Genomic DNA, 15,117 nt, shown 5'->3' with positions numbered 1-15,117 from the left:
CATCAATGGGTCGGATTTGTTTGATACGAAGTTGATGCGTGGGCCCCCAGCCCAAAGGAAAAGTGATGAATACCATACAATGTTGGCCATTATCGAGACTCCATAGTCCTATAGATAGTAGCAGCTCATATGATATCATCGGATCACGGGACAGCCACTCACCACTGACAAGGCGGGGCTGATTCTGCCGGGTCCTGCCGCCTTCCTCCTCTTGCTTCCTTCCTCATACTTTCTCTCCCTTCCTCTTTCTTGCTCTCGCCTCTTCATCCCTCCTCTTACCGTGCCCTCTCGTCGGTGTCACCCGCCAGCATGCCCTTCTCATCGGTGGTCTTCACCTAGAAGCTGTTCCCGTCACCATTCCCCCATTTCATCCCTATCTATCCCATCCATCCCATCATATCACTTCACTGTGCTAGCGTTCGTCAGCCATGTCCGCCCGATCGCAAGCTTTGACCACGCGTCACAACGATGCTACTCTGATGCCCCCGCCCCCGCCCCCGAAACGCATCAAACGCCCGGCTAGCGTACTCGACGAGGATGTCTATACCAATGCTCTATCGGAGATTATTGCGCGAGACTATTTCCCGGGTCTTCTCGAGGCACAGGTCAAGCAGGAATACTTGGATGCGCTTGAGTCAAAGGATAAGGAGTGGATAGCTGGTTCTAAGAAGAAACTGGCCGAGCTCCTGAAGACGTCCGGACGAGCCCGATCGTCCCGTCCTGGATCGGCCAATAAGACTTCGCGATTCACCAATGCTGAGCGCTTGGGAGATACTCCAATGGGTTGGGGAGGTGACACCCCCACGTCCGTCATATCAGCAGTCTCGTCGGCAATGCCAAACAAGAGTCTCGTCTCGATCCCGGATGTATCCGGTCTGGGACTACTGGAATTCCAAGCCAAATACACCAGCGAAGACAACGAGTCTTTCAATACAGTGCTTGATAAACAGAATACCAAGCGTCGTGAGAGGTATGCTTGGCTCTGGGGCGGGAACAAAATCCCAACCGCACGGCAGATAGCGCACCGCCGGCAAGAAGCCAAACGGATTGAGGCGCAGGGAGGCAACCCAGATCAAAACAGGCAAGTGGTCATCAAGACAGATCTAGATGCCCGGCCCGCGAACCCCGACACATGGAAGGCTCGGCCGGAGAATTCGCTCATGTTTGCGCCCTCGTCCATAGAGGATTCGTATGAGACTATTCAGCAGAAGGCGGAAGCATTGTCACGGGCAGGACCCAAACGGGTTGTATATCAAAACACGCGGTTGCCGGACGAGAGTCTCCCCACATCCTCTGACTATGGGAGTGCACCTCCACCCTCGCCATCAATATCGGCGATCAATGATGCCATTGCTGGACGTCCACGCCGAACCGAGTCCGAAGAAGGATACACAGGAGGCGAGACACCCCGAATCAACGGGTATGCTTTTGTAGATGAAGATGAGCCCGAATACTCTCTCACATCGAAAGACAATAATGACCATGCGACCTCATCAGATGACCTCCATATCCTTGGGAGCAGCGACGCGACGCCGAACCCGTTCCAGATCAAGGGTAATCGGAGACGAGAGGATCTTCACCATCGTATGGTGGACCGTGCGGCACGAACACGACGGGCTGAAAAAGCCGCCCGTGAGACCAAAACTCCCGTGACGCCGCGATTTGCCAGCAGCCCTCGGCTTGACTTTGGGCTTCACACACCGGGCGCGGTAACACAAGGAGGGAGAGCAAGCAAGACGTTAACACCCGCAGCACAGAATCTGCTTCGTCAAGTGGGCAGTACTCCTCGACAGGGGTTCACATCAGCGTCGTTGTCATCATCGTCTTATTTGAGAAACAGCTGGACGCCGACCCCGAAAAGGGGTAAATAAGAGACATCCTATGGCTCACTTCCTTGCGTTGTCGCTGTCTTTTTTGTCATTTGAAGCGTATAATATGATATTTTAGATACCACGGGTTCACAATGGCGTTCGACAGGGGATCGATGGTGGAGAAGTTTTGGCGTATCTCTATGTCTTGGTAGCCGGTTAGCATTTGTTTTGGCGATGATACTATCTATTTCTAGAGAATATTAAAGAATTCATCATGTATGCACTTGTATGATATATGAGCTTTATGCTCACCAGCCGGCTTAATGCCCTGCCTCGCCCTGGGAGCATCTGCATTGTCCCCAAGACGGTGGTATCATCTTAGTAACAAGATAAAACATTGGGTAACTATCTCAGCGAAGGATTAGTTACGTTATGCTCAGTCATAATTATTTTGTGCCAAGCATCAGTAATGGAATGTTCGCTATTTCACATCAAACCACAAAGTAAGAAAGGCGAGAAGGGGAGGTGGTGAGGGATGTGGGATCTGAAGTTACTACTTGAGCACCCAGAACAAGCACCAGGTACCGATCACCGCATATATAGTCATCCAGATGCTCTCATGCAGGCTAGAGACTGCATTCAGATAATACGCTGCTCCCAGGTAACTGCAGGTGATGTCGCCGTTAGGGTCTCGCACGCCGTACGAGGCATTGGCCCATTGGCCCACCGGGCAACTGAACCCTAGAGCAGACGGGCAGTTTCGGACCAAGCTGTGGCAGACTGACTGACACGGGAGAATCTCTTTGTATGGTCCCGGGCGGATCTCACTATCTATTAGAGGGTTTCGAGATTTATTTGTCGCGGGATTGTCCAACAGTGTCGAGTTAGTTATCGAGGTGCCGTTCAAGAAAGGTTGGCCTGCATTTCTAATCTGGAGGAAAGAGTCGTTGCTGGAAAAATCCGCACATCGGGGAATCGTCACGGCACAGAGCCACTGCTTATACGCCTCTGCGCAGGTATCGCATGACACTGCAAGTGAGAACATGGTCTCGCTTGATGTGTTGCACTGGATTTGTTGTAGGGAATAGTTAAATCCTTGGTACAGAGAGGATGCGTTCTGGTCGTATATTTTGCGAAGGTCTGCCATGCTCAGTGACGGATTTGATGGCACCGCATAGGCGATCTCGGAGCAAAATGGCAAGTCATACACGACAGCACAGTTGTCATCTATAGGCGTAAGTCACTCCATAGGACAGAATAGAGAAGTAGGAAGGGCAAAGAGGTTGAAGTAGAATTGCTCACCTTTTTTGGTTGTGAAGTTCATGGGTTTCCAGACCTTCCCACCGCCTCCGATGATTCCATTTCCTGCACTAGTCGAATTGCCATACTGGGCCATAATCCCGAGATAAGTAGAGCTCTTGTTGAGACCGGTAACATAAAACTGCTCCGTTGGCCTCATCACCGCACCTCGGGTAGTCATGCTCGTGTCAACGTCGGCTTTTCCAATCTGCGCAAGCTGGTTGAGAGCGCAGAATGACCGCTCCAGGCCCGATATGGCGGTATTGTTGAGGTTGTTTGCAAACATTGTGTAAGGAGGCGTCATGTTCATCCAGTAACTATAGTTCTGTGAGGTAAGATCCGTTCCAGTGAGGTTTTTGGTTGTTAGAAGGGCTGCGCCAGTGTCCGAATCGACCAGATACAGAAGCCGATCGGTATCGTCGACGCTGTGGAAGAACGCATCCGTTGAGGCCGCAATCTGATAGGTAAACGATCCGGAATACTCCGTGTCATTAGGAGCTGTCACTCCGATGTAGACATCATCGTCCACTAACAAAGTGGTTCCCATGTAGCCCTCCGCCGCCACATGTACAGTCTGGTCTGCACCATCTTTGTCTGGCCCAGGCTTATCCACGGACTCAGACAAGTAGACTTTCAGCTGCGGTACGGCAATTGCGCTAGTAGAGCCTGTTTTGTTAAGACTGGGTTTCGAGCAGGCGGTTAGGGACAGGTAAACGGTTGTCGAGCGCTTTGAGTAATCACGACTCTGGATTTCAGAGGTGTTGCTGGAATTCACTCCACTGACCGGGAAATACCACCACTGCGTTTCTCCCATCTTTAAAGTACCCTCTTGGTACTGGTTATTCCCTAGGGACGAAACACCAGCGGAGGCCCGACGGACTAGATCTAGCCCACGCGCATCACCCTCATCGACATCTTCGAATTCCAGACCATTATATGACGCAAGGGGAAATAAAAATGGCGGGCTAGAATCGCCGAGAATAAAATGGCCGTGGCTGCCGGATGCGAGAGCCGTGGGATCGAGGGTGTCCGCTGAGACAGAGCCTGCGCACAAGGCGACAACAGCGCTGCAAAAAACCGTGCGAAAAGTTGCACCCATGAAGCCCTGAAGGTGTGGCGGCACAAACTGGGCGAACATTCAGACAGGCCGATGGAGGGTGGGCTTTGGGAAGAAGACCATGAAGGACCGAGACACACTCTCCTGTTGCTAGAAATGTTGCAACAAGTTCCTCCGTGCACGGCGGAGGCCAGGCCAGGGGATTTGAGAGCAGATCAGTCCAGGGGATGGGAATGGAGTTGGAGCTACCCTACAAGTAGCATTCGTCCTGTGGGGAGAGAATGATGAATGAGAATGAATGAGAGCTGAGGCAGATGGAAGTGTGGCTGGATCTATAAGGTACCGCCTCCGCTACCGCCTCAGCCACCGCGGGACAAACTATGCCGTATGCCGTATGCCGTACGGAGTACGTAGTACACGGGGTGAATACTACTTAATACAGGTCGACAGAGTTACTAATAACGTACCGAGTACAGAAGGGTCAATACCGTCCCTACCTACCTAGGTAGGTAGATCCTATGTAAGTTAGGTGCTATTAAGAGGTACTACCTCGGGTTTCTATTAAAGTATGTACCTTACGAGTCAATCGAATGCATGCCAACAATCAGACAGAGAACAAGAAGCAAACAGGTTGCCCGTCGCTTAAGTCAACCTACACAAGCTTGTAGCAGCGAGCTGCCACCCCGCTGAGAACGATGATGGCCGCGATAACGCCCAGAATCCCGAAAAACCACCCCAACCCTTCAGCATCCTCTCCAGGAACATGAACGTTCATGCCGAACAGACCGCAGATGAGGTTCATGGGGACCAGCATGGTGGCAATGAGCGTCACCTTGCTCAGGACCTTGTTGACATGGTTTCCCAGCATCAGGTTAGTGACGTTCAGCTGCGCAAGGTAGTTGGTGTGGGAGCGACTGAGCATCTTCTCAAAATGAGCTAGGTTGGACATCATGGTCACAACATGATCCTGAATATCGCCCAGATATAGACCAATATCCCCACGCGGCGTCACCGAGTACTGTTCGTTGCAACGCTTGGAGAAGCCCCGAATGACGTCCGCCTTACCACCAAGGAGGCGCATCAAGCTCATGACCTTCTTACGCAGGCCACCGATGCGCGGTAGGAAAGACTCGAAATCATCCATACGCGCGATGAACACTAAATCCTCAATGGCCTCGGACTCAACCTCAATCTCGCGAATGACGGGACCAAAGCTATCCACAATGTCGTCACTGTTGTCACAAGGCAGTATTAGCAGTTGAAGTTGATATTGACAGACAACTGAGAGGCTTGGCTTACATCATGGCGTAACAAATCCAATCACTGCTCAGAGACACATAGTCACGGAGCTTTCCGATTCTCCTCCGGACATTAGCTGCATGGGGATTCTCGGTGAATGAGAATGACAACACCCCATCACGGAAGACGACCATATAGAAATTGACGGGTTCCATAAATTGCTCGCTTGTCTTGTCAACCTGATAGAACGTCCGGAAACAGACAAAATAATATTGTTTGAAAAGCTCGACCTTCTCGCGAGCTTCCTGGGTCAAGATGTCCTCGGTTGTCAACGGGTGAATGGAAAAAGCTCTGGATAAAGCGCCCACTTCATCCTCTGTAGGGTTCAGGACATCGAGCCACCAGACACCCCCTTCTGGACCAAGCTGGAAGAGGTCCCGGAAGGTGTCTCCTGGTAGCACCAGATCGCCCAGCTCTGCAGCGTGCACAGTGCTTTGTGATTCGGACGAGAAGAAGCCAAAACGGGTGGGTTCGTTCTCGTTCTTCAAATTCTCCAGTAGTCCTTTTTCGTCCACAGCGTCCGCGTCAATTTTCTCATTCTTCGTCGATGTCGCATCCGAAATCTCATCCGAGGAACGCTCCGTGCTCGAAGAGCACTTCACTTCATCCTCGGATTTCTGAGTCCCCGGACGCAGGTCGTAAAAGACTCGCGGCTGATTGCTTTGCGAACTAAGGCTGTGCTTACGCCAATTTGCTGCGGGCTTTTCCTTCTGGCTGAGAGCGACAAACTCCTCCAGCTCTTCATAGTCAATCACCGGAATTCTACCGGGCTGCTCAAATGTTGGAAGACAAGCATCATCGGTCGGGTCCAACTGTACGTCTCCGGGCTGTGGTCTTATGACACTCGCATTACTAAAAGTCGGGCGTCGAGGATGCGTGCCGCCCGATACCGTACGTTGAAGGATAGCCTCTAGATCCGGGGCTCCGTGGCTTTCTAAAGTGTTTGCACGTTCCCGGCGACGTGGGTCTGCGAATGCCTCAACAGAGTTAGGTGGGGATGTTGACCTAGCAGACACAGATGACTCGCACGACAAATTTGCAAGATCCTGATGCGCGCGGCTATAGGTGCGGCCGTGACGGATGTTCACTGTGGGGTCAACGGAAAAACGACGCCCCATAGCATTGAAGTCATTTCCTGATCGATCATCGTCGACAATCACTTGTTCAAAATCACGCGAGAGAGAGCCGGCTTCCCGAAGCGCATCTTGGATATTAAGCAAGTCTGGGCGTTGAGGGGTCTCGGGGTTGAAGCCCTGTGGAGCGGTGTTTTGCGGACTGAGAGGTATGTCGGGGGAGGCTTCAAAGCGCGGCGGATCCAATTGGAATCGATGGTCATCCAGTTCAGGCACGGGAGTGCTGTACCTGGTCAGGCACATATATTTCTCGGATTTCGGCGACTCGGACATTGTGACTCAATCAAATCTTTCGGATCAAGGTAAATAGCAAGCCAGTATGTTAGTATTGTTGATATCAGTCTGAACGCATATGATCAATGATCCAGTGTTGTTGACTTCTTATTTTTTTGTCGGTTTATTCGCTCTATGTTCAAATACGCGACGTCGGAAGTTGTAGACCGGATGAAAAAAAGGTCCCAGGGCGATTGCTCCTCCATCCATTAGCCAGACCCCTCGCAAGGGCCTGGCATTACCGGTGCGCGTCCGTGTGCCAGCTTCAATGTTGCTGAAGGAATTTTTATTAGGGGGGTCTGGTGTCGCCCCCGCAAAAGACCCTGAACTTGGGGCCTAGAAGAGGGTGGAGGAGAGAGGACTGGTTGTAGCGAAGGCCCGCCAACTTGACTGAGTAGAGCGAAGGGAGCGCCGTCGCTCCGAGGGTGCAGGGGAAAGACGCGTCAAGGTAGAGAACTTCTGTACAAAGTTCTCGCAGTTCACCACTGATGTTGACGCCCAACCTGGTCTGAGTGGATGAACAGTGGACGAGAAATAGGCCAATCGGGCAACAGCGTAAGATAGGATTTCCGGCCGTGTTCCAACAATATGATGTTCTCAATGTAGCACGGACTGTGGTGGATTTTGGTTGTTTTGAGCGATGATCGAGTCCTCCTCGAGAGGGCGTGGTGGAAGGTGGTGGGTGATGTTGCGGGGGATGCCGGACACAGCACAGTCGGAAAAAAGACCCCGTGGCTAGGCACAATGCATCCAACCACGAGGGATGGGATTAAATGTGGGAAGATCGGAAGGCCAAGAAAAGATTCCCCGAAGATTCAAGATATCAGGTTTAATAATAAGTCCAAATTCACCTAAGGAGGTGGTGATGTGAGAGAGTCGTCTCGACAGAGAGGAGAGAACCAAGAATTCCGGGAAACGAGTGGTGGATGCAACGACTTACCTACCTTATAAAATACGAAGGGCGGGCAGAAATTTCCGCTTCGAGGGAGCTGAAGAGCCTGGGATTTGATTTTTAGTAGGGACGCCGCGTCGGCAAAAGGCCCGAGGCGGGTTTAGTTGGGGTGACTGGCCAATCACGCGGGGGTCGGGACCCGGGAGGCCTTTCAAGTTTCAAGAATCAGGTGGTCACCAGCTCCTAGGATATGTATAGGCACTCAACAGTGCTACGGAGTATACTCCGGAGATATATATACTAGTAGTATATACGGAGATATATACGATACAGTGAGGTACTCTTGACGGAGCATGTCTAGCATAATGACCTGATAATCAGGTCTTTGCCGGGTAAGAAACCCCCGCCCCTTGAAGCCTCTCCTTCACTTACATTCAGTCGGACAAGTCAAGGTAGTGATGGTAAAACATCCACATCACAGGGGTAAGCGCATACAGTGTAGATACACGCAGGCCAAGTCCAACAGGGACATGCCATACCTCGGAGCCGATCTAAGTATCCACCTGGTGTGCGTTGGCCTATCTCGTCCTTTGCTACGGAGTACTCCGTACTCTGTAATAAGATACAGTACTACCTCCCCAAGATAAAGAAAGAGACTACTATGTACTTAAGGTGTTATCTAGATAGCCAATACTGAGTACGTACCTCTCATTAGTGTAATACTATCTGTTTCTACGGAGTACCTAAGTGGGCACGGAGAACCTAGGTACTGTTATACTTATGGGCGGTAAGGATGGTTGAAACGCTTTGATTCGCTGCAGGGAGGCAGCCCTCTTGTCTTGCTAAACCTAGTAATGCTGAAGCTATCCGCAGATAGCAAAGACTGATAAACGATAGTTGTATTGTTCTAACTAGGTGGAGGGTCTCCAGGTGAAGTTATCTAGGTTGGTAGCGACCGTAGGTGGCAACTACTTATTCAGGAAGGATCCCCTCTCCTTCACCGCCTAGCCCGGCAGTACCTAGGTAAGGTACTTAGGTACGCAATATTTAGGTACTACCTACCGTAGGCATATCAATATGTACTGCCGAAGGCGGCGAAGAGGGGGCGAGTCGTACTTGCCGCAACGGGTAGTTGCCACTCGCAGCCGTTAGTAGCATAGATAACCTCACCTCATCTCATCGCCTTACCTCCTAGCTAGTTTTTGCAATACAATCATCTGTTACTCGTTTGCTAGCTATTTGCGAATAGCTTCATTGGATGATCAATACTTAAGACAAGAGCTGCCTACCTGCAGCATAGCAAGTTCACCCATTCTTACAGGTTAAGACCTAATCAGTACCTTAGTAAGCAGTACTCCTGTACAGCAGGTAATTTTAGTAATTTTGTCATGCTTGTAGATATAGCAGGTACTTCTGTATCTAGATATGGCATGTTTTGTCTCTGCCCTTTGTAAGAATTGAGCTATTAGTTATACTCATGGCATGGAGTACGGAGTAGGAACTATCTAATGACAAAGAAATTCTCCTGGATGAATATGATAAATACCTACACAGTACCTATGTGCTGTGAGGTACAGGTTACATTGATACTACTAGTACCTTGTCCTTACCGGACAAGGGGGGGCTTGTGGTTTGGTATATATGTAGTATTTTAATAAAAATAAGTATTTTTCAATTTATATTTTATATATAATATATATATATTTAAGAAATTAATCTTTTTTTCTTATATATATTTGCAAGAAAGTATCTAGTAATTTTAGTAAGAATAGTCTAGTGATTAGTAATTATAATATAAATTATATAATTAATAGTCAAGGGTTTGAATCCCAGCAAGCACATTAAAATAATTAAATAAATAATTAGTAGTCACTAGTCAGTGTAGTCACATAATATAATATAAGTGTGATAGGATCTACTTGTCAGGATAGAAAGCCTGTCGACTAGGTAAGGAATCAACCATGAAACACTGTGTATTTGTTTGATAATAATAAAGATAGTCTATATTCACAAGATAGACTGATTCTTAAAGAATCAGTAGCTTCTTACAGAGAGATCGATATCTTATAGATACCGGAGAGATATAGAATCACTATTAATAATCTTATAACTCTTATAATTACTATAATATATTATCCCAATAATCTTTATCCCAATAGCTGGATTATTCTATTATAAATAGCGCCCTCCTCCGCTGGGACGAGCCACCTGGCTCGGGTGTTGAGGATAGTCTTATTGGATTAATTATAGATCTCTGTGTTCTTCTTCTGAAGTCTACTTTCCCTGTAAATATTCCTGAGTTATAATAAAAAGACCTGATTATTATTGTTGTTTGTTTTATAAATAGATAATAGATATAACTAAATATATTTAAATATCTTCTGCTGTTTTATAACAGGATGATTTTATATTTATTAATATATTTAATCCGCGATAATATAATTAATAAGAAATATTAAGAGATTGATATTCTTATAGCTTATTTCTTAAGAATATAAAGTAATTTATTAGTGATTATTTTCTGTCTTTTTAATATATAGTATTTTTTATAATATTTTCAGTATTACTTTATAGCTTCGGATATATTTTTTATATTTTTACTAGAAATTTATTAATTATACTCACTTAGTTATTCTTTCTACTTGATTAGATAGTAATTCTGATTATTATAGTATTAATAATTTTTAATTTCTTTAACTTTTTATTTATCTTTATTATCTAGCTCAGATATTAAAAGCAGTTTTTTATAATCTCTTTCAGTATTCTATAATTTTAATAAGAAGATATAGAATATATTATAGATTTATTTATATTTCTCAGATAAATATAATTAATATATCTAAGATTTAATATATTTAAGAATCTAAAAAGATTCTATAAACTTCGGAGCCAGCTTTCTTAGTTCTTTAAGTTATAAGTTCTGAGTTAATAGCTTAATTAGATTTTTTTCTTTGAAATAAAATAGTTTTCTATATTTATTATAATATTTCTTTTACTTTTTTATAGCTATTTATTATATCTTTTATAGCTATTCTCTTATTTCTCTAAGTTTTTTAATTTTATTTTATACCGCTGGGACTTCTTGCTGCTGAGAATTAATCTTAATTTTAATATAAAAGTTTAATAAAAAACTATAAAAAATATTATAAGATAATTAGTCTATAATTATATTATCTATATTATTACAGGCGAATTAAGTACTTAAAAAAATTAATAGCTAGTTAATATTATACTAGCTAAAATAGTATCAGAGATAGTATTCAAGTATTTAATTTATTTATTCTGTTTAATTATTAATTTAAGAATAAAATATAATCAAAAGCTTTAAGATTATATAACTATTATAGACTAAATTTAATCAGAATTTACTAATAAAAATTAATTTTTAATCAGATATAATCTTATTTAAGAATCCGAAGATTAATTTAATCTATTTATAGAATAGTTCGGCAAGATCTGGGGCAGTTATTATAAATAGAATAGTAAAAAAAAAACAGTATTTTAAGAATTAATTAATAATAACTAGAATAATATTAATAGTTTTTCTATATTAAATAATAGAGGGCAGTCCTGTAATAAAATCTATTATTAATTTAATAAAAAGATATAATAAAATTAGTAATAATTTAAGACTGCTATATAATTAATACTTTAAAGCAATAATTTCTTAATATATTAAATAAGTTTAGATATATTTAACTATATTATATTATAATCTGTTTCAGTGAAACTTTCTATATAATAGTACTTTTATTCAGATCTTTCTGAAGTATCTTACTAATAGATTATTATAATATAGCTTAATAAGTATCTGATATAATATCTCAGAAGAGAGAATATAATATTAATTTTTAAAATAGATATAATCAGTTATTTTAATAATCTAATATTTTTAATTTAATTACTTTTATTAAACAGCAGTCTTTTATTATTATATCTCTGAATTATTATTCTATAAATATAAGATTATTTCTTGAAGTTTAGAATTATATATATCTAAGTATAAAACTTCCGCGGTATATATTTATAATACTATAAATTAGAAAATAAATCTTTTTTAAGATAAGTTCTTTTAAGCAGTCTAGTCAGCTGTCTCTATATTAGTTTAATTATTAGAATTTTTTAAGCTTAATATAATATAGATATTAAATTTAGAATAATCCTATATATCTTAAGATTTAAACTAGGTTTTTTTTTTAATAAAATCTCTTATTATCAGAAATAATATATTTATAAATTATACTTAAATTAAGATCAATAGTTTTTCTTAAGAAGCAGATTTTACTTAAGATCTAGAAGATATTCTAAAAAGTTTATTTACTAAATTTAATTTCTCTGTTCTATATTTAATAATAAAATTATAAAAAATTAGATTTATAAGCTATTAAGCTTATCTTCTGTTAATCCAGATTTAATATATAAAAGATTATAAGTTTAAATAATCTAATAGAATCTTAATTATTTAAGAAGCATCTTCTAAATATTATTGCTATTATTTAAAAGAATAAATAATAATAAATAGCTCTTAATCTGGAGTATTATAGTTTAGCTTAATATCAAAGAATTTATAGAATTAAAATACAACTGAATAAAATATATTTTTAATATTAAATTAGAATAGAATACTATTTATTTTTTTTTTTAATATATCAGTTTCTAAACAGCGGGATTTTATAGAATTAAAATATATTAATAAAGATACTTATTAAAAGACAGTAATAAGACAGTAAAAAGTAGTTTATTTAATTAAAATTAGATAGATCTTTTCTGACTTCTACTTATTAATTATTTTATAAAGCAAAAAAATAAGAGATAAGATAATATAAGAGTAGTCTTAAATAAATTATTAATAAAAGTTATAAAATCTAAGAAAGATCTGGATATTATAATAATTTTTAAGAATTAGTTATAAAATAATATTATTTATCTATTAAAAATCTATAGATATTCTATCAGAGTTAATAATATATCTCAGAAATTTAACTTAGAATTAATAGAATAAATATTTTAATAATTTTATATAAAGCTGAGCTTCTTGAAGTCTCTTTAAAATTTAATAAATATACTTTATATAAGATTTCTTATCTAATAAAAAGATAAGAATATTATTCAGATATATTATATAAAAATTATCAAGAAGTTCTTGAAGTATAATATATATATAGTTTTAGAAAGTTGCTGAAGTATTAGTTAATTTAAATAATATAACTATATATTTAAAATAGCTGTATTAGATATAAAATACTGTTTTTTATTTATTATTTTTCTTAATATAGATTTAATAGTATATATTCTTAATATTAATTTTTGAAAAATAAATACTTCCCGAAATTCTGTTAAAAATCTTTAAAATAAGAGATAAGAAATAGTAATTTTTAATAGAAATCTTATTAAGATTTCTATAGTCTATATAAAAATATAAGCTATTATTTTTTTTAAATATAAAGAGAATAGAGGCTTCAGCAGGGCTCTTTAAAGATTAAATTTAGTTTAGTTTCAGATTCTCTTTAATATATTCTTATAGAATCTTAAGTTTGGCTTTAAATAAGAGATATATTAGATTATAAGAGAGTATTTTATTAAATTTAATATTAATAATATAATCCGCAGGGCTATAAGAAAATAGCTGTTAAAAGAAATTTATAGAGAATATATCTTAAAATTACTTAAGTTCAACAGAAATTATCTTAGGATTTAATAATAAATCGCGAGGTTCTTCTTCTAATAGTCAGATATTTTTAAGAAGCTTAATAATAATATATACTCTTGCTGAGTTTTAAGTTGCTTTAGTAAATTAAGTAATAAAAAATAATAAAATAGATAATATACTAAATTATTACTGGCGATTTTATACTGATAAGATAATATATAAATTATAAAGTATAGTTATTAAAAATAGTACAGAATTATCTTTTAGTCAGAAATCTTAATTAATCTCTATATAATATTATTTAAAAGTATAGATATCTTCTCGCGAATTAATAGCAGTAATAGGAACTTTCTATATATTATAGATAGAAGTAATAATTTAATTAATAGCTTTAATCTTTGGCGCAGTAATTAAAATATATTAAAGATTATAAACTTTAATAAATTAATAACTAATAATATCTACTTCAGCGCAGCTATTCAGATCTGTAAAGATTTTAAGACTATTTTAAATATAAATAAAAATATAAAAATAATATATAATTTCTACTATAGATAAAGAAATTAAAATTATAAGATTTATTCTAATTTCTCTATTTTTTTCTCTGAATTTAATAAGGATTAATAAATTCTAATAGATTAAACTTTTTTATTTTTAATAAAGTATTGATTTATAAGATATTAAGTATTTTTATATATAAAGTATTATAATTAATTACTATTCTTTCTAATAAGGTTTTTTCTGTGATTCGGGATATCTTTCTTAATAATTTTATTAGTAATTTCTTAGAAGCGCTTGTATAATTTATAATTACTAAATTAGTTATTATTTTGCTTATATTTTTCTCTATTTTCTTATAGTTTATAATAATAAATAACAATAGCTATTATTTTATTCTGTTTCTTTAATAAATAGAGAATATACTCTTAAATATAATAATTTAGATTTAATAATAGCTTAATAAAATAAAATAAGACTCTTTTCTTTTCTGCTTAATAAGAAAAGTATTACTTTAAGATATTAAGATAAGTATAGAACTCTTGCAGATTCTGGCTGTATTATTAATAAATCTGTTTAAGTTAGATTATAATATTTAATTAAAAAATAACAGTGTTCTAAATTAGTATAAGAGTCTAATCTTTAAATTAAAATTATAATTTCTTGAGAAATTATCTCTCTTCTGAACTCTTATTATTTATAAAACAGTATTATCTCTATCTATATATTAGATTTATATAGCTGATAGCAGTAAGAATCTTATATTTTTTTAATAAATATTTCTTGGATATATCTCTAAATATATATTTTAAATTAATAATTTATTCTTAATATTTTTAAAAATTAAAATTCAGAATAAAGTAAGAAATATCTTTAAACTTAATTTTTTTCTTATTTTTTTTTAATTCAGAAAAAAATTAGTAGTATCTCGAGAAGATTTTACTCAGAGAGCTATTTTTTTAAAAATAAGCTATTCTTCACTATAAGTTAATAGCTTATTTTAATTAATAAATATAATCTTCTAGCTATTAAATCTCTTTAATAGTAAGAATAATATTTAGCAAGAATTCTGGATTAATTTAATTACTAAGTGCTTTTATTTCTTTATTATCTTTAATAAATAATATCTTTCTTAGATAGTCAAAAAAAGAAGAATCAGAATATAATAGAATCTATTTATTAGAATAAAAAGCCTATTAACTAGA

General features: G+C 38.5%; 2 protein-coding genes across 2 annotated transcripts; one reads left to right on the top strand and one right to left on the bottom strand.

The window, feature by feature from the left end:
* The first annotated feature begins 268 nt into the window (after positions 1-268).
* On the top strand, positions 269-2,077 carry BO70DRAFT_321941 (splicing factor ESS-2 family protein). The gene has a single exon (XM_025540536.1). It carries the CDS (start codon positions 429-431, stop codon positions 1,869-1,871), a length of 1,443 nt encoding a protein of 480 aa, XP_025395768.1. The 5' UTR covers positions 269-428; the 3' UTR covers positions 1,872-2,077.
* A 287-nt stretch (positions 2,078-2,364) lies between these two features.
* Positions 2,365-6,872, bottom strand: BO70DRAFT_373890 (magnesium transporter CorA family protein; the record flags this gene model as incomplete). Its single annotated transcript, XM_025544941.1, has 5 exons — positions 2,365-3,038; positions 3,114-4,154; positions 4,665-4,668; positions 4,850-5,381; positions 5,467-6,872. The coding sequence occupies 5 exons, from the start codon at positions 6,870-6,872 to the stop codon at positions 2,365-2,367; spliced, it is 3,657 nt and encodes a 1,218-aa protein (XP_025395767.1).
* Positions 6,873-15,117: the final 8,245 nt, after the last annotated feature.

This window comes from Aspergillus heteromorphus (assembly GCF_003184545.1).
Source record: "Aspergillus heteromorphus CBS 117.55 chromosome Unknown BO70scaffold_31, whole genome shotgun sequence".
Classification (NCBI taxonomy): domain Eukaryota; kingdom Fungi; phylum Ascomycota; class Eurotiomycetes; order Eurotiales; family Aspergillaceae; genus Aspergillus; species Aspergillus heteromorphus.
This window is presented reverse-complemented; position numbering and strand designations above follow the sequence as displayed.